Source organism: Rhinolophus ferrumequinum, chromosome 11 (assembly GCF_004115265.2).
Source record: "Rhinolophus ferrumequinum isolate MPI-CBG mRhiFer1 chromosome 11, mRhiFer1_v1.p, whole genome shotgun sequence".
Lineage (NCBI taxonomy): Eukaryota > Metazoa > Chordata > Mammalia > Chiroptera > Rhinolophidae > Rhinolophus > Rhinolophus ferrumequinum.
The window spans coordinates 77,017,052-77,043,306 of NC_046294.1; the positions used below are offsets into that span (position 1 = coordinate 77,017,052).

The 26,255-nt window shown below is 38.2% G+C and overlaps 1 protein-coding gene across 1 annotated transcript in view; it reads left to right on the forward strand.

The window, feature by feature from the left end:
- Nucleotides 1–504: 504 nt before the first annotated feature.
- The window catches only part of C11H11orf65 (chromosome 11 C11orf65 homolog), a 60,680-nt gene continuing 34,929 nt past the window's right edge, over nucleotides 505–26,255 (forward strand). The window contains exons 1-3 of the mRNA XM_033121691.1: nucleotides 505–540; nucleotides 16,032–16,120; nucleotides 21,786–21,878. Coding sequence (XP_032977582.1) covers nucleotides 16,040–16,120; nucleotides 21,786–21,878 — 174 coding nt within the window. The 5' untranslated portion in view covers nucleotides 505–540; nucleotides 16,032–16,039. The remainder of the gene's footprint in view (nucleotides 541–16,031; nucleotides 16,121–21,785; nucleotides 21,879–26,255) is intronic.

Here is a 26,255-nt window from a genome sequence, read left to right on the forward strand (position 1 = left end):
AGGTTATCTGGAAATTCATTTAAGAGGTCATCTGTTTTCACTTTAAAATTGGTTTAGGCTTTACCAGCTAAAGAGCTTAAATTTAGAAATAGCAGTGGACTGCCGTCACTTGTCACTGTTTGATCCTGAGCAAGATATGTCAAATTGCTGAAAAGACCAGTTTTCTTATTTACGAACGAATAAATTAATTAAATAGAAAGTATTTCACTACTATATTTCTCTTTAAAGTCCTTGAAATGACCGGGCTTTATAATATAGTGAGCCCAATTTCTCAGAAAATCACTTCGGTTTCTCTTCCAAAATCCTTTGCCTGAAAGCCATTGACAATCAGAGTGAGGGCTTCTAACAGATCTAACCACCTCCACATTCCATGGTTTTCAATCCGTAGGACTCGCGGGTGGAGCAAAGCTCGAGGCCGAGGGGAGAGTCCGAGAGGCGGGGCTCGGAGGTCCTGGTCCGAAAGAACGGAGCTAGATTTCCGTCATTTCCGTCTGCGGCGTTACCTAGGAAACAAGCGGAGCCCGGGCAGCGGCGTGGCAGGTGAAGGGAGTGGTGGTGTCCCCTCCGTCTTAGTCGGTACTACACCTGTTCCTCTCGCCTCTTTGGTGACTGGTTTGAACCTACCGTTTCAGGGCCCTAAAGGCCCCAAGCCGTCCGCGCCCCTTGCAACCCCTTTAGGAGGGTTCGTTTCTCAGAAGCCCCCGTAGGCCTCTGGCCTCTTGTTTACAGTCTTGCGCGGGATGAATTCCTTCCCCTGCGCTGCTAGTCCTCCCCCTCGATGCTCTCGGGTCGCTCTGGTAGAGCTCCCTGCCCATCTGGGCGCCCAGAGTTTCTCACTCCCCACACCTCCGTTTCGTCCACCTTCAGGCAGAGGGGAAATTACATGATAACCTAACTCACATTTTTTCTGGACTTTTTTTTCTTTCGACCCGTGAAATGGTTTTCATTTCGTTATTTAGAGATGGGAAAGTGAAAGGTGTTTTTATGGAGTAGGGTTAGTAGTTTTCCCTCATCTGCCATTAGTATAAAGGACCACAGGAAAATAAGCGAAATTACAAAACCTATAAAATCATGAAACTCATTCATTATAGGTTCTGATCCCAGCATATTAATTTTAATCTTATTTTACAACTTTTAAAGTAAATAGAACCGAGAACCTAAAGATTAATCTTGTAGGCTTTTTTACATGAAGGCTGACTAGGTCAGCAGAAGCATGATATAATGAAAGTTATTGATTTGGGATAGATAAAAATCTTTTATCTCTGAATCTGCAAGTGGAGCCTGGGTGTAGTAAAATCTTTCATTACCTTACAGTGGATTGCCAGTACTTTTTAGTATCTTAGAATTTATGAAGTGTACTCACATTGGTTAATTTATTTGGAGCCTCGTAATAACCGTATGACATCAGTATTGTTTTTTTTTTATCTAACTGTCCCTATCCCCTTTTCTTCTCTGGACCTTGTCCTCTTAAACCCATTCAAAAGACTTTTACCCTTCAATTTATCCCTCTCTTTTTAAATTCTCCCTCACTACTGGATTATACCTACCAACATCTTAACATGCCTTATTATCTCCCATATTAAAAAAATAAAATCCCTTGAATCCATTTTTCTGGATTCTGGGCCTGCCATGCAGGGACCACCCCATATCTCCTCTCCCTTACAGCACTTAAAAGGATTATTACTATATTCAACTTTCTCAACTTTCCCACTTCCTCAACCCATCCCAGGCTTCTTCCTTGCTACTCCACTGAAACAATACTTGTCAAGGTTACCAGCAACTTTATCTGCCCAAATCTGATTCTTTACTCTCAGTATACTTAACCCTCCAGCAGCATTTGACACAGCTGAACATGTTCTCTTTCTTGAAATATGTAGAACTTAATTATTCCTCAGTAATGTGACTCATTTCTGAATCAGTAAGTTTGAATGCTAGAAGAGATGTCACCAATATCTTGTGCTGTTCATGATGTATGGTGACATACAAGTTAGAGTGCATTACATTTTCACCACTACTTTCTTAAATCTTGACAACCAACAAAACAATAAATCAAGCCCTGATTTGTGGTGGTTGTCAATTTCTATGATGTAAATACTCCCACCCTGGCCAATTTCAAGCTACGATAATGGCCTCAGGAACTGGGCAGAGATGTGCAGTAGTGCACCATGCAGACAGATATCAGTTGATAATATGCAGAGACCAGTAGTTCTCAACTGTGGGTGATTTTGCTCCCCAGGGGACATTTGGCAATGTCTGGAGATATTTTTGGTTGTCACAACTGTGCTACTGGTATTTGATGAGTAGAGGCCAGGATTCTGCTAAACTTACCATGCACAGGACAACCCCCACAATGAAGAATCCAGCTCAAAATATCAGTAGTACCACTTTTGAGAAACCTTGCAATAAACGTAAATTCAGGAAAATAAGCAGTAGTAAAATACAGTGATGGGGAAGAAAAACTTTTCCTATACTCTCTTAGGTTCTGTGATTGGAGCCTGCAAATTAAACTGACAAAAGACAGATTAATAGGAGAAAAGGCACATGAATTTTATTCGATGTTAATATTTTAATTTTACATGCCACAGAAAAGGAAGTGAAAACCCAAAGAGGCTGTTAGCAGTACTGTATACCATTTTAACAAAGAGTGTGATAAGTTTGTGAAGTGACAAGACGAAGAGAGGTTTGGGGGTAAACTAATGGAAGATAAGAGTTACTGATGTAAGGTTTGTGCGGACCCATCTTAGTGCCAGTGATGATGGTTATTTTTGTCCTCCTGGTATGGGAAAGAAAAGCAAGAACACCTTCACAAAGGGAAATTATGTGCTGCTTTTAGGCAGCTAGAAGAAGGGTAGAGAACTTTTCCTGCATCTGCTATTTCTCATTTGCCTTCAGCTCAAAATAATCCTTATGCCAAGTGGCATATTTTGGGGTGGTATATTCTGATCCTCTTTAATAGTAAAATAATTAGTACGTGATGAGTTTTGAGTATTTATTACCTTTATTTTATTTAATTGTAAGTTTAAATAATTTAATTTTTAATAATGGCTGTGTTTGAAAACCAGCTTACAAAATTCTTGAAAATTTAAAATTTGGATCTACTAAGGAAAATAAGAAAAGCGAGGGCCGGCCTGGTGGCTCAGGCGGTTGGAGCTCCGTGCTCCTAACTCCGAAGGCTGCTGGTTCAATTCCCACATGGGCCAATGGGCTCTCAAGCACCAGGTTGCCGGTTCAACTCCTCAAGTCCCACAAGGGATGGTGCGCAGCGCCCCCTGCAACTAAGATTGAACATGGTACCTTGAGGTGAGCTGAGCTGCCACTGAGCTCCTGGATGGCTCAGTTGGTGGGAGTGTGTCCTCTCAACCACAAGGTTGCCAGTTTGACTCCCGCAAGGGATGGTGGGCAGCACCCCCTGCAACTAAGATGGAACACGGCACCTTGAGCTGAGCTGCCGCTGAGCTGCCAGATGGCTCAGTTGGTTGGAGCGCATCCTCTCAACCATAAGGTTGCTGGTTCCAAGGGATGGTGGGCTGCGCCCCCTGCAACTAGCAACAGCAACTGGACCTGGAGCTGAGCTGCGCCCTTCACAACTAAGACTGAAAGGACAACAACTTGACTTGGGGAAAAAAAAAAAAGACCTGGAAGTACACACTGTTCTCCAATAAAGTCCTGTTCCTTTTCCCCCGCCCCTCCAAAAAAATATAAAACAAAAAAAAAAAAGAAAAAAGTACACTGCCTTCGTGCTTCAGGAAAAAATGGATCCCTTTAAAAAAAAAAAAAAAGGGAAAGCGAGTTTACAAAATTTCTCAAGCTGCAGTGCACCATCCAAACCATACCAGTCAGTTTCCCATATAATTATAGCCTGGCTCCTTCTTTGACCTTATCTTTCATTCTTCTGCCTCTTCTCTTACTTCGAATGATGCTGTTTTCTTTCTTCCAACCACTTGAACACACCAAGCTCCTTATCTCAAGGCATTTTTATTTTCTGTTCCCTGTGCCTGGAATTCTCTTCTAACATTTTCCCATCATTGCCTCTATGCATCATGAAAAGTAATGTCTCCTCATTATAGAGGCCTTCCCTGATTACTTGTGCGAAAATACCCCTGTCATTCTTTATTCCACTACTCTGTTTTATCTCCATCATTCCGCATGCATTCTTTTGGTTTTTACCTCTATATTTTAAATAACGTGATTCTACTTACTCTTGATTTCTTTTAGATTTCACTATTTCTGGTACCCTCCTACAATATAAAATGAGAGTTTACCTCTCTTACACCAAACCACCACAACACACATATATGCATACACATACTCATCCCCCTCTTGCTAATTAAAAAAAAAAAAATCCTGCCATAACAGTAAGTAGTTTCCAAAAATTTAACTGCATACAGTATAGGTTGAGTTATTCCAAAATAATGAAATATCCAGAGTAAGCCTGCTTTGGAGACAGGAGCCAGTCTCCAATAATGTTATATCCAAAGTCATATCATCATGGGTGGCATCATAGGGTGTATAATTATGGGGTATTACTGTCATTGTATCATGCATTTCGGTATTGTATAAATATTCATGGCTGAGCCACAGTAATAATAGCTCAGCTTTTTTGTTTTCTTTTGCCCCCATTCAGAGTGATTTAAAAACACACAAGTCAGATCATGTTACTCCTCTGGTCTAACTTCCATCACACTTAAAATTTTAACTTTTTTACAATGGAAGGCACTATGTAACCCGTGATCCTACTACTCTGCTTTTTATCTCCTACCACTCTTCTCTCTACTTGTTTCCAGTCACACTGGCCTTCTTCCTGCTCCAGCTTCCTGTTTCATTGCCTTCACACTTGCCATTCTATCTGCTTGGAAAGCCTATTCGTATGTTTGGATATGAAATGGCTCACTCCATTTCATTCAGGTTTCTAGCCAAACAATAATGAATTAATGTAATGTGTAAAATTTTTAGACTCCTTTGTTACTTATTGTATTATTTTCCCCAATAAATATTTATTTAAAACACTTTTTAATTGCTACATGATATTAATGAAATGTCAAAATCTGCCTCTGATCCCCAACACACCATACTAAGCCCAGTCCCAACAAGGAGACTAAAGCAACAGTAAAAACAAGATCCTTAAGCAAGATTAAGATCATTACAAGTGGTGTCTGATATATGTCCAGGGGTATCAGGTATTGGTGTATAGATTCCAGTTCCTAGAAGGTTAAACAGATGCTGTTGCCATTACAGGAAACCAGCTGAATGTAACTCCTGGGCCTAATCCCAAGACTACACTTTAGAGCAATATTCAGTGGTGAAAAACCTTTAAAAAATGTATTTCCAATGTGTTGCAGACCTTTCGTAAAATAAAATAAAAATGAATTACTAAAGAAATGAAAGATGATAAAGATATAGAAACTGTAAGCCCACTGATCATGGGTTTGTGTGCCGCAGCAATGTCAAGTTGCCGTAAGTTTCGAACTACTCTCAATGTCCTTATCTCCTCGGGAGACATGCAGTTCAGAGACTGGCATAGGTCTATGCACCGCGCTCAAAGTAGGACAACTTTTAGAGATCCACCTAGAGGAGACTCACCCCTCCCTCTATGTCCTATCCCTCCCCCACTGTACTTCTGTAACTTTTCAGGTCAAACCTGCAATGAACTGTTTCTTACTGGTGACAAACTAATCTTAAAAAACTCATTATTCAAATAGAATGTGTTCATTATAAAAATAAGCAAAAACAAACATTTTAAATTCTTCCTTAATTCTGTTACCACTATTAACATTCATATTATACTCATACACACATAGTTATACACACATATTTGAATAGAGGAGGGAGAAGCTAACAAATAGCTTATTACAGATAACTGTTTAACAAACTGCTCTTTAAAAGTTGTACATTATGATATGAAATATTTTCCATGTCGATATGTACATTTATAGCATCACTTAATATTCTCACAGGATTCTATTGTATGAATGGATCATAATTTATTTAACCAATCTCCTATTCAGTTAGTCAGCAAATATTATTTATTGATCACCTACTATTTGCTAGAAATGGGGGATATAGCAATAAACAAGAAAAGAGTCTGCCCTAAGGGAACTTACATTGTAGGAGATAAATAGTAAACATGTTTAACAAATACACATATAAGGATACTGATTTGTCAGCATCTAATAACATTCAGCGTTCATCACATGAGAAGCTGGAAGCAGGTGTGTACAGGTGTGAACAGGAAGTCTGGGTGAAATTATTTAAGTCAAAGTGCCCAATAAAACTAGTTCACACATGTTCACACAAATAAAAGGGATTTTTAAAACCTAGTTTAAAATTTTACCTACAAAATTGAGAATGTATTTGGGAAAATTATGCAATTTGCTTGACTTAGCACTAATGCTATTCTGTGCTATCTCACACACACGTACACTGCTTTATACCTTAAATCGCTTACGCAGGATAACAGGAATAAAACAATTATTGGAAAGAATATTAAAAGACCCACAATAGTCCTAATGTTCCGTTTATGTTTAGTTTTTCACTTTTGTAAAATCTAGAAATTGAACCCTCTTGTAGAATGTTTATAGGTGTAAATCAACAGTTTGGCTGTGTCAAAATTTTAGTGTGCATACTCTTTTTTTTTATGAAGTTATATATATCTGAACTACATGAATGTAAAAACAAAATTACACAATATAAAAAAGTATGTTGGAAAAATAATCTTTTCATTTCTAAACCCAGGTCCCTTAGTCCCCTGGTACCTCCTCAGAGACAATCACTGTTAGCAGTTTCTTGTATCCTCTTCCAGAGAGAGTGAATGCAAAATATATGTGTCACAGCAATTTCACTTCTAAAAATGTGTCTAACAAAAATAGCTGCACATGTACACAAATAGATGTATAAGGATATTCATTTTGTAATTGTATCAGAAAAAAAAATTGAATGTCCAATGATAAAGAGTTAACAAATTATGGCATATCCATACTTGGGAATACTGTGCAACTATAAAAAGAATGAGGAAGATCTACATCCATTCATATGGAAAAGTCTTCAACACATTGTTAGGTAAAGAAAGCAGAAAATATGTATAGTTACATCACCTTAATGCAAACAAATAATCCTGTATGCTATGTGTGGGGTCAGAGCCAGGATTGCAGTTTCCAGGCTCTCGGCCTCCCGTGGAAAGGTGCTGGCTCAGGTAGTAAATGGCCATCAACTGTGATTGCATGGCCATCAGCTGTGGCTAGTTGGTCGTCAGCTGTAACCAGTGAGCCATTGGCCACTAATATAACTGCTTTGGCTACGCTAGCAGCGAATGGGGGCTAGCAAGAAGATGGTGGCTGAGCCTGCAAGCGGATAGCAGGTCGCACGTCGTGTGAATCCAGCCTCCAGTGAGACTATAGTGGTATGACTCCCCTACCTATGGCTCCGTGGGTGTTCCTTTTTCGCCTCACCATGTCCTGCGTTCTTATGTGGGGAGCGGGACCAGAGAGCCGCATGACACCCTGCGTGACAAATGGCGCAGCGAGCAGGGTACGGTGCCAGCCAAAGCTCTCCGAAGGGCTGTGGAACAGTTTGTGCATATGAACACTCAGTCTCAGGAAGACCAGGAGGAGCAGCTGCTGGAGAGCTCGACCCCCGTGGAGGGTGGGAAGACTGGTGGTACCCTAAGAAGCCCTGGAAGTCTGGCTATGCCCAGAAGTACTGGTGGTGCCCTGAGAAACCTTGGTTGTGCCCGGGGAGACTGGTGGTACCCTAAGAAGTCCAGGAAGTCTGGCTGTGCCCAGAAGAACTGAGAAACCCTGGCTGTGTCTAGAGAGCCTGGTTGTGTCCAGGATATTGCATTCACCTCCAGGCTCCTTGCACAGGGCCCCTCACAGAAGACGCTTGTCGCATAGATTGTGAGGCAAGACCCTGAAGGGGTGGAGTGTGGGGACAGAGCCAGGAGTGCAGTTTCCAGGCTCTCAGCCTCATGTGGAAAGGGGCTGGCTCAGGTAGTAAATGGCCACCAACTGTGATTGGATGGCCATCAGCTGTGGCTAGTTGGCCATCAGCTGTAACCAGTGAGCCATTGGCCACTAATATAACTGCCGTGGCTAGGCTAGCAGCGAATGGGGGCTAGCAAGAAGATGGTGGCTGAGCCTGTAGGCAGTGCAGTGAAGGTTGCGAACAGTGTGGTTCCTGCTTCCTGTGTCTCCAACCCAGCCGTCAGTGAGAATATAGTGATATGACTCCCCTATCTATGGCTTCGTGGATGTTCCTTTTTGGCCTCACCATGTCCTGCGTTCTTATGTGGGGAGCATGACCAGAGACCCAGCATGACACATGGCATGACACTATGTGTGTATGTATGTAATATATATAAGCATGTGCATGTATATGTATATACATTGTTAAAATTTAAGTATATAAGAAAAGATCTCTATGTATCACACCTATTAACAGAGGTACAGATTACCTTACAAGCGGACTGGGCTAGAAGAAATGGGTTTTTACTGTACAGCTCTACATTGTTTGAAATTTTTACTACAAGAATGTATGTGTACTGATGTCATGAAAATGGCGGCATGAGGTGAGCCTCTTGAAATCTCCCCTGGAATTTATAAAAAATTGAGCAACCATAACTCCACAAAAGACTCCCTGTGCAGCAGACAGGCAAGACTAAGAGGCTCACTACAGAAATCAACTAAAGGGCAAATTGCGCCAGCGGGAGAGGAGGGAAAGGAGAAGTGTGGAGACGGGGTCACGTGGGTTCAGAACGCAGACCTAGTTTGGTGCTCTGAGCTCCCTGCATTCCGGAACTACCACAGCTACAGAAGAACTCAGACTGTTAGTGCTCCACTTATGGCCCACAGGGCTGAGGGGACAGCTTATAACACAGCTGAACCCAATGCTCACGGCAGAGACTTCGGCGCAAAGACTGAGGGAAGAAGGCTGAAAACAGTGGTTTAAGCGCTCACTGCCGAGCAGAGAATGGAAACCTTACGTGAGGAGCCTAGCTGCCCCCTCCCACCCTTCCAGAGCGTGCCTCGCCCCCACCTGCCCAATGCTAGAAGTGGAACAGTAGCAGTGCAGATCAAACCAACAGAATATTTGCAGTTCTGAGAACTGTGGTCTGCAGACACGGACTCGCAGCCCAGATAGTTCCAGTAAAAGGGAGGGAGCCATGGAAGTAGGACTGGCTGTGGTGGCTGCCATTGCTCTGGGCCACCTCTCACAACCCACCCCACCCCTGTCCACACATACCTGGGAGGATCCCTGAAGGAGTAAAAGAGCTGCTGAAACACACTGGCTCTGAATCTTATGCAGGAAGAGATTTGGAACTTCAGAAGCTCTAAACATCCCCCCATGGAGGCGGCGCCCTATGACCCAGGCAAACTGTTCACAGAGGAGAAGCCCACCTTCCAGGGAATCCCCCCATTGTGTGAGAAGCTGGAAATACAGAGAAAATATAACACTATAGTGTGAGAGAGAATAAAAGGCTTCAGTCAGAGAGAAAATAAAACATTCTACCATCACCTAATGGAAAACGAAAGACCTCTTTCTGTCAACCTGTTGTAGAACCCACTCTTATAGATAGATGTCTAGGAAGAGAAATAATAAATCATTAATTGCCATAAATGACTAAGGTAACAAGACAGCTCAGAAAGAAAATGAAAAATCTCCACAAAATGAACTTAAAGACAAGGAAATGTGTAACTTAAATGACAGAATTCAAGATTGCAGTTCTTAAAAAACTCAATGAGATGCAAGAAAACAGAGACAGGAAGTTTAATGAACTGAAAAACACAATCAAAGAACAAAAAGAACATTTTACCAAAGAGATTGAAATTTTAAAAAAGAACCAAATAGAATTTCTGGAGATTAAGAACTCAATACAAGAAACGAAGAATGAAATAGCCAGCTTAGGTAGTAGAGTTGACCAGATAGAGAAAAGAATCAGTGACATGGAAGATAGAAATCTGGAAATGACATGGATGGAAGAAGAAAGAGACTTGAGACTTAAAAGAGATTAAAGACCTCTACAAGAACTTTCTGACTCCATCAGAAAGAGCAATATAAGTATGATGGGGGCCAGCCCGGTGCCTCAGGCGGTTGGAGCTCCGTGCTCCTAACTCTGAAGGCTGCTAGTTCGAGTCCCACATGGGCCAGTGGATTCTCAACCACAAGGTTGCCACTTCAACTCCTTGAGTCCCACAAGGGATGGTGGGAAGCACCCCCTGCAACTATGATTGAACACGGCACCTTGAGCTGAGTTGCCGCTGAGCTCCAAGATGGCTCAGTTGGTTGGAGCGTGGGCTTTCAACCACAAGGTTGCCAGTTTGATTCCTCGATTCCCACAAGGGATGGTGGGCAGTGCCTCCTGCAACTAGCAGTAGCAACTGGACCTGGAGCTGAGCTGTGCCCTCCACAACTAAGACTGAAATGACAACAACTTGAAGCTGAACGGCACCCTCCACAACTAAGATTGAAAGGACAACAACTTGACTTGGAAAAAAGTACTGGAAGTACACATTGTTCCCCGATAAAGTCCTGTTCCCCTTCCCCAATAAAATCTTTAAAAAAAAAGAATTGGCATATCAGAAGGAGAAGAAAGAGAGAAGGGAACAGAGAGTACATTCAAACAAATTGTCGACGAGAACTTCCCAAACTTGTAGAAAGAACTGGATCCTTGAATCCAAGAAGCAAATAGAACACCTAATTACCACAACCCCAACAGGTACATTGTATTGAAGCTGTCCAAAATTAACGACAAAGAAAGAATCCTCGAGGCAGTCAGGGAAAAGAAGATGGTAAGCTACAAAGGAAAGCTACAAAGGAAATTAGATTATCATCAGATTTTTCAGCAGAAATTCTACAAACCAGGAGGGAGTGGAATCAAATATTCAAACTATCGAAAGAGAAAAATTATGAGCCAAAAGTAATATATCCAGCAAAGATATCCTTTAGATATGAAGGAGGAATAAAGACCTTTCCAGACATACAGAAGCTGAGGGAATTTTCTAGCACACAACCTGCACTACAAGAAATACTGAAGGAGGCTATTCGACCAGCATTAATAGGGATAATTTGTGACAATCAAAACATAAAAGGGGGGAGAGTAAAGGCCTGAACCGGAATATGGGAATGGAGAAAGTAAGCATGCTGAAGAAAATGGAATACTCTAAATATCAAACTTTCTTTTACATAAACGTAATGGTAACCACTCAAAAAAAATCCAGAACTGAAATATATACTGTAATAAAAAAAGAAATAGAGGGAAAAATCATAGAATACCACCACACAGAAATAATAGACAACAACAAAAAGACAAAGAAACAATGGAGACACAGTCTTACCAGAAAACCTAAGATAGAATGATAGGAAATTTTCACATATCAATAATCACCCTAAATGTGAATGGACTGAACTCGGCAATAAAAATACACAGAGTAGCAGATTGGATCAAAAAACTAAACCCAACCATATGCTGTCTCCAAGAGACGCAGCTCAGCTACAAGAACAAGCATAGGCTCAAAGTGAAAGGGTGGAAATTGACACTCCAAGCAAATGGTATCCAGAGAAAATCAGGTGTAGTCATACTGATATCAGATGAAACAGACTTCAGGATAAAAAAGATAACAAGAGACAAAGATGGACATTTCATAATGATAGAGGGAACTATACAACAAGAAGACATAACAGTCATCAGTATTTATGCCCCTAATCAGGAAGCACCGAAATATACCACACAACTACAAACAGAATTACAAGAAGAAATTGACCAAAACACACTTATAGTAGGGGATTTAAATACATCATTGACAGCTATGGATAGATCATCCAAACAGAAAATAAATAACGAAATAGCAGCCCTAAATGACACATTAGATAAAATGGACATAATTGACATTTATAGAGCACTTCATCATAAAACAACAGACTATACATTTTTTTCTAGTGTACATGAAACATCCTCAAGGATAGACCATATATTGGGCATAAAACTCGCCTCAGCAACTTTAAGAAGATTGATATTATACCAAGTATATTCTCTGATCACAAGGCTTTGAAATTGGATATCAACTGCAAAAAAAGCCGGAAAAACCACAAATATGTGGACATTAAACAACATACTTTTAAAGAACGACCAGATCAAAGAAGAAATAAGAGGAGAGATCAAAAGGTACATAGAAACAAATGAGAATGAAAATACATCCTACCAAAATTTCTGGGATGCAGCGAAAGCAGTTTTAGGAGGGAAATTTATATTATTATAGGCCTATCTCAAGAAACAAGATAAATAACCTCACGTTACACCTTAAAGAACTAGGAAAAGAAGAACGAATGAAATCCTAGGTCAATAAAATGAAATAGAAAACAAAAAGACAATAGAAAAAAATTAATGCGACAAAGAGGTGATTCTTTAAAAAGATTAATAAAATTGACAAACCTTTGGTTAGACTCACTAAGATAAAAAGAGAAAAGACACTAATAAACAAACTCAGAAATGAAAGCGGGGAAGTTATCTCAATGCCACAGAAATACAAAAGATCATTCAAGAATACTATGAAGGATGGACTATATGATACCAAATTCAATAACCTAGAAGAAATGGACAGGTTCTTAAAAACATATAGCCTTCCTAGGCTGAATAAGGAAGAATTGGGAAATCTAAATAGACTGATCACCAGTAAGGAAATTTAATCCGTCATCCGAAACCTCCCCAAAAGCAAAAGTCCGGGACCAGATGGCTTCACTAGTGAATTCTACCAAACCTTCAAAGAGGATCTAATACCTGTCCTGCTCAAACTCTTCCAAAAAACTGAAGAAGAGACAATACTCCCTAACTCATTTTATGAGGCCAACATTACCCTGATACAAAAATCTGGTAAGGATAACACACAGAGAAAAACTACAGACCAATAGCTCTGATGAATACAGATGCAGAAATCCTAAACAAAATTCTAGCAAATCAAATGCAACAATGCATTTAAAAGATCATTCATCATGAACAAATGGGGTTGATCCCAGGGGCACAAGGATGGTTCAATATACGCAAATCCATCAATGTGATACATCACATAAACAAAATAAAGGACAAAAATCATATGATTATATCAATTGATGCAGAAAAAGTGTTTGACAAGATACAACATCCATTTATGATTAAAACACTTTATAAAATAGGTATAGAAGGAAAATACCATAACATAATAAAGGCCATATATGACAAACCCTCAGTTAATATCATAATTAATGGTGAAAAACTGAAGCCCTTCGCTCTACGTTCAGGAACACGACAGGGCTGTCCCCTATCACCTCTGTTTTTCAACATAGTGTTGGAAGTCCTTGACAGAGCAATCAGGCAAGAGAAAGAGAGAAAAAGGATCCAAATTGGGAATCAAGAAGTTAAATTGTCACTCTTTGCAGATGACATGATGCTATGTATAGAAAACTCTAAAGACTCCATCAAAAACCTATTAGAAACAATAAACAAATACAGTAAAGTTGCTGGCTACAAAATCAATGTACAGAAGTCCACTCTATTCCTATATACTAACAATGAAATCTCAGAAAAAGAAATAAAAACTAAAAACAATTCCTTTTGCAATTGCAATAAAAAGAATAAAATACCTATGAATAAACTTAACCAAGGATGTGAAAGACCTATATGCTGAAAACTATTAAGACATTTTTAAAAGAATTTGAAAAAGACACAAAGAAATGGAAAGACATTCCATGCTCATGGATTGGAAGAATAAACATAGTTAAAATGGCCATATTACCCAAAGCAATATACAGATTTAGTGCAATCTCTATCAAAATCCCAATGGCATTTTTTAAAGAAATAGAACAAAAAATTATCAGATTATGGAACCAAAAAATACCCCGAATAGCCAAAGCAATCCCTCTTCTTGGTATCTAACCCAAAAATCTGAAAACATTTATCCATAAAGACAAGTATGCTCCAATGTTCATTGCAGCTTTATTTACAGTGGCCAAGACATGGAAACAACCAAAATGTACTTTGATAGACGAATGGATAAAGAAGTTGTAGTATATATACACAATGGAATACTACTCAGCGATACGAAAAGATGAAATAGTACCATTTGTGACAACATGGATGGATCTTGAGATTATAATGCTAAGTGAAATAAGTCAGACAGAAAAAGTCGAGAACCATATGATTTCACTGATATGTGGTATATAAAACTGAAAAGAACAAAAGAACAAGACAAACAAATGAAGGAACAAAAACTCATAGACATAGACAATAGTTTAGGGGTTACCAGAGGATGCAGGGGGAGGGGGACTGTAGAGTAGGGTAAACTGGGTCTAATATATGGTGATGGAGAGAGACTCTGGGTGGTGAACACACAATGTGAGATATAGATAATGTATTACAGAATTGTACACCTGAAATCTATGTAACGTTTATTGTCACCCCAATAAACTTTAATTAAAAAAAAAGAATGTATGTGTTATTTACATAACTTTTATTTATTTATTTATTTATTTATTTTTAATGTACGTAACTTTTAAAGTAAATAAATCTAAGCAGTAATATGAATAATTTTGGATTTTAAACAGTAATTAGATATTAAATAGGGAATGATATATACATATTTTTCTAATGCTGTTTAAATATTATCCTGATCTGTGATTATTTGTGAATAAACAAATACTTGTATTCTGTATGTTGGCCAGTGAAAAAGGACATGAACAGAAAAATATAACAGTAATGAATTGAGGTAACCACCACGTTTCAAACTTCAGTATAATTATTTTTCTATTGTTTCCTCATATTTTAAATTAAAGCTTTGATATGATTTTTAAAGTTATGATAAAGCTCAGATGGCAAAGTTATCTTCTATATTTATCTCTTTTAATGATAGAAATAGTGACCGTGTGCTTCAAAATTATTAAAATTCTTTATCACACTATTCACAAGGAAAGCCTTTTTTTTCCTGCAGTGTCCTGAAATACACAGATAAACTATATTTTGTTCCTTCTCCACCTGCTGGCTAGAAAGAATATATCTCAAAATACTCTCCTTTGATAAAAATTAACAAATCTTTTAAGCTCCAAATATCATGCTTTATGATTATTTGTGCTAATAGTTATGAGAGTAAATTATGAGAATAATTGTATTTAAAATGTTCATTATATCAATTTTTTATTCAAAATAGTGCATATGAATAGTTCTTATTTTTGAAAATAGTTTGTATCATAATAATAGATGCAATTTATTGAATGGTTATGATGGGCCAGAAACTGTATTAAATGCTTTACCTGTATTATCTGATGTATTCCTCACAATTCTATGTGGTAGGTACTATGAGTCCCCATATTTTACAGATGAGGAAACTGAAGTTTGAATAAATTAAATAACTTATACAAGATCACACAACAAAGTATGAGGTAGAATATGTTGAGATTTAAACCTGGTCTTACTTCCGACCCAAAGATTTAACCTATATCCCCATGCCTTCTATATTATTAAAGCTATTTGAAGAAAACGATCAATGTCATACTTTTTTTTTCATAGAGCACTTTCTCACTACTCTTAAAAACGTCAGTGTTTAAAACTCAGCAATATACAGTTTGGAAGAAAATATCTTTAGTTTTAATCTTCCAAATAATTTTTAACATCAAAAGAAAAAAGCAAACTAAAGATAATATATAAATAGGTTTTTCTCTGATTTCTCCTAAAAAATAGCATATCCTTTATATAGTTTTTCTGTTTGGTCTCTGTCTCTCTAAATATAATGCACATAATAGTAGATGGACTTTGGGATTTGTAAATCCTTTTATATTTAGCCTTTTACAAGTAACAGTTCAGAATTTTAACATTTTAAGCAAAATTTACTCAGTTTGGACTATGATAAAGCATCTCAGAGCCATATTGCTACTGTAAATTTAGCATGTGACATTATTTGAACTTTTTTTTCATATAACTTTCCATTTAATTTTCATTGAGTTCTAGTAACAGTTTCATAATGGAGTACATAAAGTAATTTTAAATATACCCCTTTTGCTTATCTTTCTTTTAGGACTTTAAATGCCTTGGATACAGGAACTGGAATTTACAGAAAGGGACAGAGCTGCCAGAGTAATTCAGAAGGCCTGGAAAAGTTTCCTTGTGAGTTCTGTTATTGTTGTTGTCTTGCAGCTTTGCTGAGATATAATTTAGATATCATAAGGCTTACCTGTTTAAAATGTACAATTCAATAGTTTTTAGTATAATTACAGAGTTGTATACCACCCTTTGTTTTAAAAGCAGACATTTTTTAAAGTTTCAAAAAGTTAACATTAATTAATAATCTCATTAGCCTCACAAATATTTATTGAATTCCTCATCTGGGGCAGGCACTTTAATAATAGCTACTATCAATGAAAGTATCACTAATTGGCACATTTGGCTTTTACCCATAAAAGCTTTATTTCTTAACATGGAATCAGGTTTGTGAGCAAGTGTTAGGGATACATTCAGTCATTAAATATTAATAGAGTGCCTACTCTTGAGGATTTAAAGTTTAATAATACACGATATCTGGATTAATGTAGTGGTTCCTTATCATGGTCTAATAGGGTAGAGCTGGTCTTATCCAATAAGGAATATTCCAAGTTGATTTACCTGGTTAGGTAAGACCCAAGAGCTAAATGACTTCACTTTTTTTTTCTAATAGCAACAGGACTCTATCTACCTGAAAATGTTGTGTGAAGTGGTATGTCTGTGTTTCTAGCACACAAGAGTACCTTTGATTCAGCTAATCAAGTCTTGCAAAATAGTTTCCATTATTTGATTCTATTGCCTCTATCAAAGCTATCAACCCTATGCTGGGGCATAACTATTGATTTCCAACATTAAAATAAAAAAAGTTTTTTCTTTAAAATCTACTATTCCTTTGATGGTTTCTATCAGAACACTTGTCATCTAGAGTAAAGCAGTTCTGTCATTTGTAACGTCTTTTCTCTTACATCCAAATCCAACCAGGCATGTACCTTTAAATCCTATTATTAATATATTCCTGGCACTGTGCTGGGCATTTTACATCCTTGTCCTTAAGGAGCTTCAGTAGAGAAGATATGTATATAAACAAGTTGTGTGTGTGTGTGTGTGTGTGTGTGTGTGTGTGTGTGTGATCAAGATGGTAGACTGAATACACATTTTCACTTTCTGTTCCTCCAGAACCCCATTGAAATGACAATACTGAAACTTAACCCTAATAGAGAGAAGGGAGTTCATGAGCAAATAAGAACTTTTATCTCATTTATGGAAAACCAAAAACATGATAGCATACCACTGGACAAAACTGTATAGAAGACTTCCCTAAATACACTTCAAAGGGGCTCCAGTGAGAGAGCTGGTTTGTCATTGAAACCCTAGAAAGAATATCAACTAGGAGTTAGCAATCTAAAAGAGATGGAAGACAAGGACTAGACAACGGGGCTGACTGAAGGTCTGTACCACTTGTCTCCACTGTCACTTTAAGACTCAAAGCTGCAGGTAGATGGAGATTTATCATTGTCAAGTATCTGCTGGTTCATGGATATTTACTGTGGGGGGTAAAAAAAATCCTTAAGGCTTATCTCTAAAAAGTTCAAATGAACTATCTGGGAAAACTAATTCTAGCATGGATTTGGCACCCCACATTAAAACCCTCTTAATTTTAGTATTTGAGAGACACCCTGCTTAATTGCTGCCTATCTGACAAAACCCCTCTAAGACAGCCTGTTGATTAACTTATTCCACCCACATCACAAAGCTCCCAGGCAATCTTCCCACTCATATGTGTAAACCGTGAGAAAACAGGAGACTTACACAAAAGCTCAGGATACTTATACTAGCTCCCTAAAAAATTGACAAAGACCTTCATACTTAACTACAGTCACGCACCACCTAAGTCACCAACGGACTGCATATGTGACAGTGGTATACCTTATAGTCTAAGTGTATACTGCACTATACATCTAGGTTTGTGTAAGTACACTCTATGATGTTTGCACAATGATGAAATTGCCTAACAACACATTTTGCAGAACATATTCCTGTTGTTACGTGGCACATGACTGTATTAGTGGACAACCAAGAATCAACTGACATTTAAGGAAAAACAATGGTATAAAAAAGAAAAGAAAAATAACATAACCTGAAGGAAATATAAATGGTAATCAATTCAGATCAGATCAGTATGGTAAATGGCTCTAAGAGGATTGTACCTGGAGATAAAATGGTACCCTATGCAGTAGAATGTATGTCTGAGAAGTTGGACTTAAAAAGTGGTTAGAAACTCTGAAAAAGAGCTAACCATGAAAGTCATGGTTCAAGTCTAATGCATATTAAAATAGTTCTAAGATCAAAAGATGCATTTGATTTTGATTCTAGATACATTCTACTTCAAGTAACCCACAGGGTGACTTCTAAATAAGGATGCATAGTTTTAGCACATTACTTGGCCTTATTGGTGAAAGATTTGCATAGTCATCATAATGCAAATGCAAGCTTTTTTCTATCATTTTAAATGTTTTTATTGAAGTAATAATGTACACTTTTTTATAGTAGTAAAATAATGTAGAAGAACATATACTAAAAAGCAAGTCTTTTATGCCACCCCACTATTTTTCACCTTCATACTCTAAAAGCAACCACTTTAAACTATTTTTCATTTTAGATCTTATAGTAGTTAGTTCCATGCTTTTAAACAGTATGCTTGTATAATTATTTTTATTTATTAACTTTAGAAGTGATCTGTTGACTTTCTGAAAAGATAAAGAATTTATCTTATCTTCTACAACCCTGCTTATCTCTCCTCCCAGTATTATAATCATTTTTTAGTTCCTCTATTTGTTACCTTATTGCTTTAAAGAATATTGAAATCTTTGCTTCTTATTCCATCATGCTAACGCAGGATTACTTGACAACTCATCTATGATGAGGATATAAATATCCCTACCCTTTTCTTCACACATCCTCCCAATGCTCTAACCCCCAAGTTCCATCACCTCTACTATTACATTGTCAATGTTCAGTTGAAGCAATTTTTCATATATCCTTAATACAAGTCCTATATCGAATATAGATGTTGCAAATACATGACACCACCAAAAGAAACTAATAAAACTCCAATAACTGATCACAGAGAAATGGAGATCTATGAGCTGTCTGACAAAGAATTCAGAATAATCTTCTTACAGAAGTTCATTGATCTGCAAGATCATGTAGACCAAACTATTGGTGTGTACCTTGGTGGAAAAATTCCTCCCATAGGTGCTAAGACTTTTATATCCACAGAGCCCCAAGATATAGGACAGGAAGCAATATTTTCACTAATAGTTCATTAGAGGCAATACTGAGAAGGAGCCACTTCCATTTTTACCCTTTGATTCTCCAACTCATAAATGCTGGTTGTGGGAGAAACAGCACCATATGTTGATTATTGCTTCAGATCGTATCCGAGTACTACAACATGGAGGACGTCACCCTAATCTGAAGAGTCTTATCACTGGAACTCTAACTGTAACTGAGTTTCTAAAATGCCATTCCACCATTCTTTCAGGACAGTTAGTTTAGAATGATGGAGAACAAGGTAATATCAATGAATTTCATCAGCATGGGCCCATTGATGCACTACATTTGCTATGAAGCAAGTTCACTGATCAGAAGCAATGCTATGTGGAATACTATGACAGTGAATAAAACATTTTGAAAGTATACAGTTGGTGGTTTTGCAGAAGCATTGTGCAAACGAAAGGGTAAAATATCAATCAATTCCAGTGAGAATAAAGTGTTGCCCTTTCTATATGGAAGTATTCCAAATAATCAGTGTGCCACAGGAAGCTGGCTGATCCCCCCAAGGAGTGATGCCATATCAGTGGTTCAGTGTTGGTCAACGTTTTGACAAAGTGAGCACTCAGCAGTGGCAGTAGCCAGATATGGTGAGTAGAAATCCATGTTGCTGAGCCTACGAATAACTACCATTCTGGCTGCCACAGCCACTTTTTTTGTTAGCCCATTGGGCAAGGAATAGCAGTGGCTAGGGAAAAATGCTTACTGACTCCAAAGAAATAGGCATCTTGCATGCAAAATTCTTGAGATTCTTCTTTGCTGAGATTTCTCTTTGGTGAGCATTCACATGGTACACAAATATCATAACACTTGGTGTGCATTTGAGAATGGGGTGTTTGACCTCTTCTCCAGACCTTCTTTTCACCAATTTTCTAACTACCTTCTTTCCAAATCCCTGACCACCCAGCCGAACCATCAGTCACTGCCCATCTTTCTACCTGTACCTGGTCGGTACACAACCATGTATGCTGCTTGAGGTTCTGTCCCTGAAAGGGTTTCTCTTCACTCCTGTTGTTCAGGACCACCCCTGAGTGAGGCCATAGTATATATGGAACTCCTATAAGTCACACTTTGAACTTGACCTCTTGAGGCCTGCTTGGCCCTGAGTTTCACCAATAGAATGCAGAATAACGGATGCCATATGACTTCCAAGACAAGGCTTTATGAAGCCTTGCAACTTCTACTTTCTCTGTTTCTTTGGTAATGTGAAACCTCCATGCTCTGAAGCAACTCAAAGTGAAAGTCTATGGGGAGAGAGAGATCCAGCCATCCCAGACATTCCAACAAGCCAAGATAAAGACCCAGATATGAATGTGCCACCATATTAAATCATCCAGCTCCAGTTGATCTGGTGCTGAGTACAGCCACTTATGTGAGTTCAAGCAAGACCAGCAGAAGTTCCTTGTCAACCCACAGAAAGCAGTTGCTCCTTTAAGTCACTAAATTTTGGGGTGGTTTGATACAGTAATCTACGTATTTAGAAGATACTACTCAGATTTTAAACCATCATAAATTTTTCTTGACACTCAATTTGGGGTTTTACTTAGGGGGAATTATATCTTCCTTTCAGAAATAATATTATTTGTGTTGATGGGGGCCGCACCATCTTCCACAGGCAATTGGGGCTTCACATTGTCATATGGGTGCTACGGATTGCTTCAGCTTGAATTGATTTGATGTGCCTTAACAGCAGCAAACTAAGTGTAGCGGGGGTTACCAAGAGTTATTAAGGGTTTTTTTTTTTGGGGGGGGGAGGTGGAATGGGTATGAGGAGAGGGTTACCAAATAACTTGTTTTCCAAAATAGAAGAATTGTTTGGAGTTGTTTGACTAAATTCGTGATAGCATGAAAAGTAGATAGCGTTTGTAAGTCAGTGTAATTACTAAAGAAATGAGGAGGATTGTATACTGATAATAATAGATAATATTTATTGAGTGCTTCTGATTCCAGAAGTTGTTGTAAGTGCCTTACAAATATTAACTCATTTATTCCTCACCACATTCCTGTATGAGATAGCTACTATCAGTATCCCATATTTTAGATAAGAAACTGAGCAGAGAGGTTAAGCAACTTTTCCAGGGTCGTGCAGCCAGTAAGTACTAACAGTTGAAGCCACAGTATTATGCCATAGTCAGTGTTCTTAATCACTAGGCTGTATTTTGTCTTTCTCCTATATGATTCTGGAGTATAGAGAAGTGACCCAACCAAAGTTCTGGATATTTTAGTTATACTTGCTAGTGATACAATTACAAATTTAAGGATAAAACTCTTTGTGAGAATAATAGCAACATTGCCTTACTTGTCAAAGCAAACCCTGAGTGGATAATATTTCTAAAATCTAATTTACATATATAAAATCTGCTTTATGGTTTTTACTCATTTTGCCCTAATTGGCGAAAAGCTAATTAGAGATAGGAAACCCAGTTCTGACCGTAAAATCTTGTTTTTGAACCTATAGCATGTCGCTGTATTCCAACACTTTAAAAGTGTGATTAATATAAGAAGACAAGGGGAGCCACGTCAGATAGTAAGGTACATTAATCCTAAAGAGGTAAGGACATTATTTATTGATATAGTATCTTTTTCCCCCTTAAAAATGTGTGGGTACTTCATAAATTCAGTGTCCTTGTGTTTGTTCCTTTTTACAAACTTTTTAATTGAAGTATTACAAACATATAGAAAGTTCATAAAACTTAAATGTATAACTCAATGACAGCACAAGCAAACAAGTGCCTTCGGGTGTTCGGCAAATCACTGCAAACTCCCTTCTTCTAAAAAGTAATCAGTATTTTGTTTTTGAGTTTTTTAAGATTTTTATTAAAATATAGTAACATACAATATTATATTAGTTTCAGGTGTACACCATAGTTATTCAACATTTATATACCTAAAGAAGTGATCACCATAACTCCAGCAACCATCTGACACCGTAGCACGTTATCACAATATTGTTGACTGTATTCCATATGCTGTACCTTAAATCCCCATGACTTATTTGTTTTATACCTGGAAATTTGGGTCTCATTCCCTTTCACCTTCCCCTCCTTTTTAATTTTTCAGTTACAGTTGACATTCACTATTATTTTATATTAATTTCAGGTGTAGAGCATAGTGGTTAGATATTTATATAATTTAAGAAATGATCCCCGTCACTAATCTAGTACCCACTATACATAGTTATTACCATACTACTGACTATATTCCCTATGCTTTACTTTACATCCACATGACTATTTTGTACTTCTTAATCCCTTCATCTTTTTCATACTGTCCCCAATCCTTTTCCCATCTATGACCGTGATAAATCTAGTACCCATCTGACACCATACATAGTTATTACAATATTATAACTATATTACTTATGCTATACCCTACACCTCCATGACTACTTTGTAACAACCAATTTGTACTTCTTATCCTTTTCCCTCTTTCACACACCTCCCCAATTCCCCTCCAATCTGGCAACCATCAAAATGTTCTCTGTATCTATGAGTTTCTTTCTGTTTCATTTGTTTATTTTGTTCTTTAGATTCCACATATAACTGAAATCACATTGCATCTGTCTGATATACGCAACTCAGCACAGTACCCTCCAGGTTTATCCATGCTGCCGCAGATGGCAAGAACCCATTCACTTCCATGGCTGAGCTATAGTCTACTGTATATATGTACCACCACTTTATCCATTCAATCATCAATGGACACCCAGGCTGTCTCCACATCATGGCCATTGTAAACAATGCTGCAATGAACAAATGGATGCACATGTCCCCTCAAAGTAGTGTTTTCAGTTTTTTAGAATAAATACCCAGAAGTGGGATCACTGGGTCCTTCTTTGTCTCCTGTTATAGGCTTTGTTTTAAAATCTATTTTGTCTGGTATAAGTTATTGTTACCCCAGCTTTTTGTTTGTTTGTTTCCATTCTCGTGAAATACAAAGGTCTGACAATTAAGTTCACAAATTTATTTCAACGATGTTGCTCACTTTTTTTTAATATCAGACGGATTATTCATTATGAATTTGTACCAACTGGACAACCAGTTAACAAAGTTTACTATTTGGAACTGAAAAGGCTGCGGGAAAAGGTAGACGACCTGAACTTTTCACTAACAATTCATGGCTCTTGCATCACGATAATGCACAAGCTCACATGACACTCTCTGTGAGGAAGTTTTTAGCCAGTAAACAAATAACTGTATTGGAACACCCTCCCTACCCACCTTATCTGGCCTCCAATGACTTCTTTCTTTACTCGAAGATAAAGGAAATATTGAAAGGAAGACATTTTGATGACATTCAGGACATCAAGGACATAATACACCAACAGCTCTGATGGCCATTCCAGAAAAAGAATTCCAAAATCACTTTGAAGGATGGGCTACGTAGACACTGGCATCAGTGCGTACCTTCCCAAGGGGAGTACTTCGAAGGTGGCAATAGTGACATTCAGCAATGAGATATGTAACATTTTTTCTAGGATGAGTTCACAAACTTAATTGTCCTATGTCATACCGTTCCCATTCCTTTACTTTCAGCCTGCGTATGTCTTTCAATTTGAAGTGAGTCTCTTGTAGGCAGCATATGTAAGCATCTTGTTTTCTTATCCGTTCAGTCACCCTATCTTTGAATTTGAGCACTTAATTCATTTACATTGAAAGTAATTGTTGATAGATATGTAGTTATTGCCTTTTTATTATTTATATCTATATCTATATATAGATATATAGATATCTATATGTATATCTATAGCTCTCTCTCTACATATATATGTGTATGTATATGTATATATATGTATATATGTATGTATATATACATACACATATATATACATATCCAAAAATATATATACGCATTTTAAGAAAGGAAAAAACTGTATTAAAATTACGCTAATGGTAACCACTTTGAGTACCTCTTTTAATTGTGGAAGTCAAACGTGACTTGTTTTTATCTTTTGTTATTGGTATATATTGAGTATTACAATTGTAATAGTTTTTTCCTTTCTTAAAATGAATATATACATTTTTTGGCACGTGTGTGTGTGTGTGTGTGTGTGTGTGTGTGTGTGTGTGTGTGTATTTATATATATTTCATCTTAAAGACGTCCCTCTAAGATTCTTTACTACTGGTTTGGTAGTAATGAACTTCTTTAGCTTTTTCTTGTCTAGAAAGTTCTTTATGTGTTCTTTTATTCTAAATGATAGCTTTGCTGGGTAGTGTAATCTTGGTTGTAGGTCCTTGTTTTTCATCACTTTGGATATTTGCTGCCAATCCCTTCTGGCCTGCAAAGTTTCTGTTGAAAAATCAGCTGACAGTCTTATGGGAGCTCCCTTGTGGGTAACTAACTTATTTTTCCTTGCTGCTTTTAAGATTCTCTCTTTGTCTTTAACTTTTGATATTTTCATTATGATGTGTCTTGGTGAGGGCCTCTTTGAGTTCATCTTGTTTGGGACTCTCTGTGCTTCATGAGCTTATCTATCTATTTCCTTCACCAGGTTATATATTCAAATAGTTTTCAAACCTTTGTTCTCTTGCTTCTCTTTCTGGTACCTCCATGATGTAAATGCTGTTATGCTTGATATTGTCCCAGAGGCCCCTTAAACAATTCTTTCTCTTTTCTTTTTTTGGATTCTTTTTTATTTTTGATATTCTGATTTGGTGTTTTCTGATAACTTATCTTCAAAATTGCTGATTCAGTCCTCTGCTTCATCTAATCTACTGTTGATTCCCTATAATGTATTCTTCATTTCTGTTACTGTATTCTTTATTTTTGACTGGTTCTTTCTTATGTTTCCTATCTCTTTGTTGAAGTTCTCCCTGAGATCATTGAGCATCCTTATAACCAGTGTTTGGAATTCTACATGTGGTAGATTACTTGTCTCCATTTTGTTTAGTTCTTTTTCTGGAGCTTTATTCTGTTCTTTCATTTGGGTCATATTTCTCCCTGTGTTTGTTTCTATGTATTAGGTAGGGCTTCTATGCCTCCTGAGATTAGTAAAGTGGCCTTATGTAGTAGATGTCCTTTGGGTCCCAGTGGTGCAGTCTACATGGTCACCAGAGTTGGGTGCTCCAGGTGTGTCCCTTGTGTGGGTTATGTGTGCCCTCCTGTTGTAGTTGAGCCTTGATCGCTGTTTTCACATCAGTGGGAGGGATTGAAACTCAGGCTGATTTGTTATGAGGACTGGCCATGACTACAATGGAGGAGCTGTGGTGCAGGGGATGACTCTACAGAGAAGGATTTGCTTCAGCAGGGCTCTGGTGCCTTCCCAGTCTGCCCTTTGGGTGTATTATCCTTGGAGATGGCCGGGTGATGCTCTGGCTTAATATGAAGCTGGCCACTAGGTGCACAAGCCCAGGGGCTTCCTGGGAGGGTACCCACTGCAGGCTGCAGACTTTGCCCTGCCCAGGGCCACCTGGCATGAGCCACAAAGCAATCTGCAGATGGCTGGCACTCCCCCTGGGCTTGCAGGTGGCCTTGAGAGGCCAAGCTATGAACTGAAATTGGCTCTTGCTACTGCCAGACTTGGGGCTTCTCAACTAGAGGTATGGGACACACTGAAGCCAGATGCTGCTTCTTTGGGTTTTGTTAACCTTTGAGAGATTTTAGGAAAGTCCATAGCATGAGCCAAGACAGGTTGTTTGTGTGGAAAAGCCATTGGAAGCAACTTCAGTGGGCCTGAAATTTGGGTGGGGCAGTGTCTCAGGGAATCACCAGGGTGGCGCTAATGAATGGTGTTAGCCAGGTTGATAGAGGCTGAAATATGGTGGCTGCCCATGTTGCACACTGGGATGGGGGAGGTCAACAAAGAAACAATGGCTTTCTCCTGCTCCTCTGTCTGGGAGAAAGCTGCCCTTCCAGCCCTTGCCCTATAGCCATACAATTCAGTTCCTCCCCATATGTCCCTGGTGCCTCTTGATCTGCTGCCTCAGC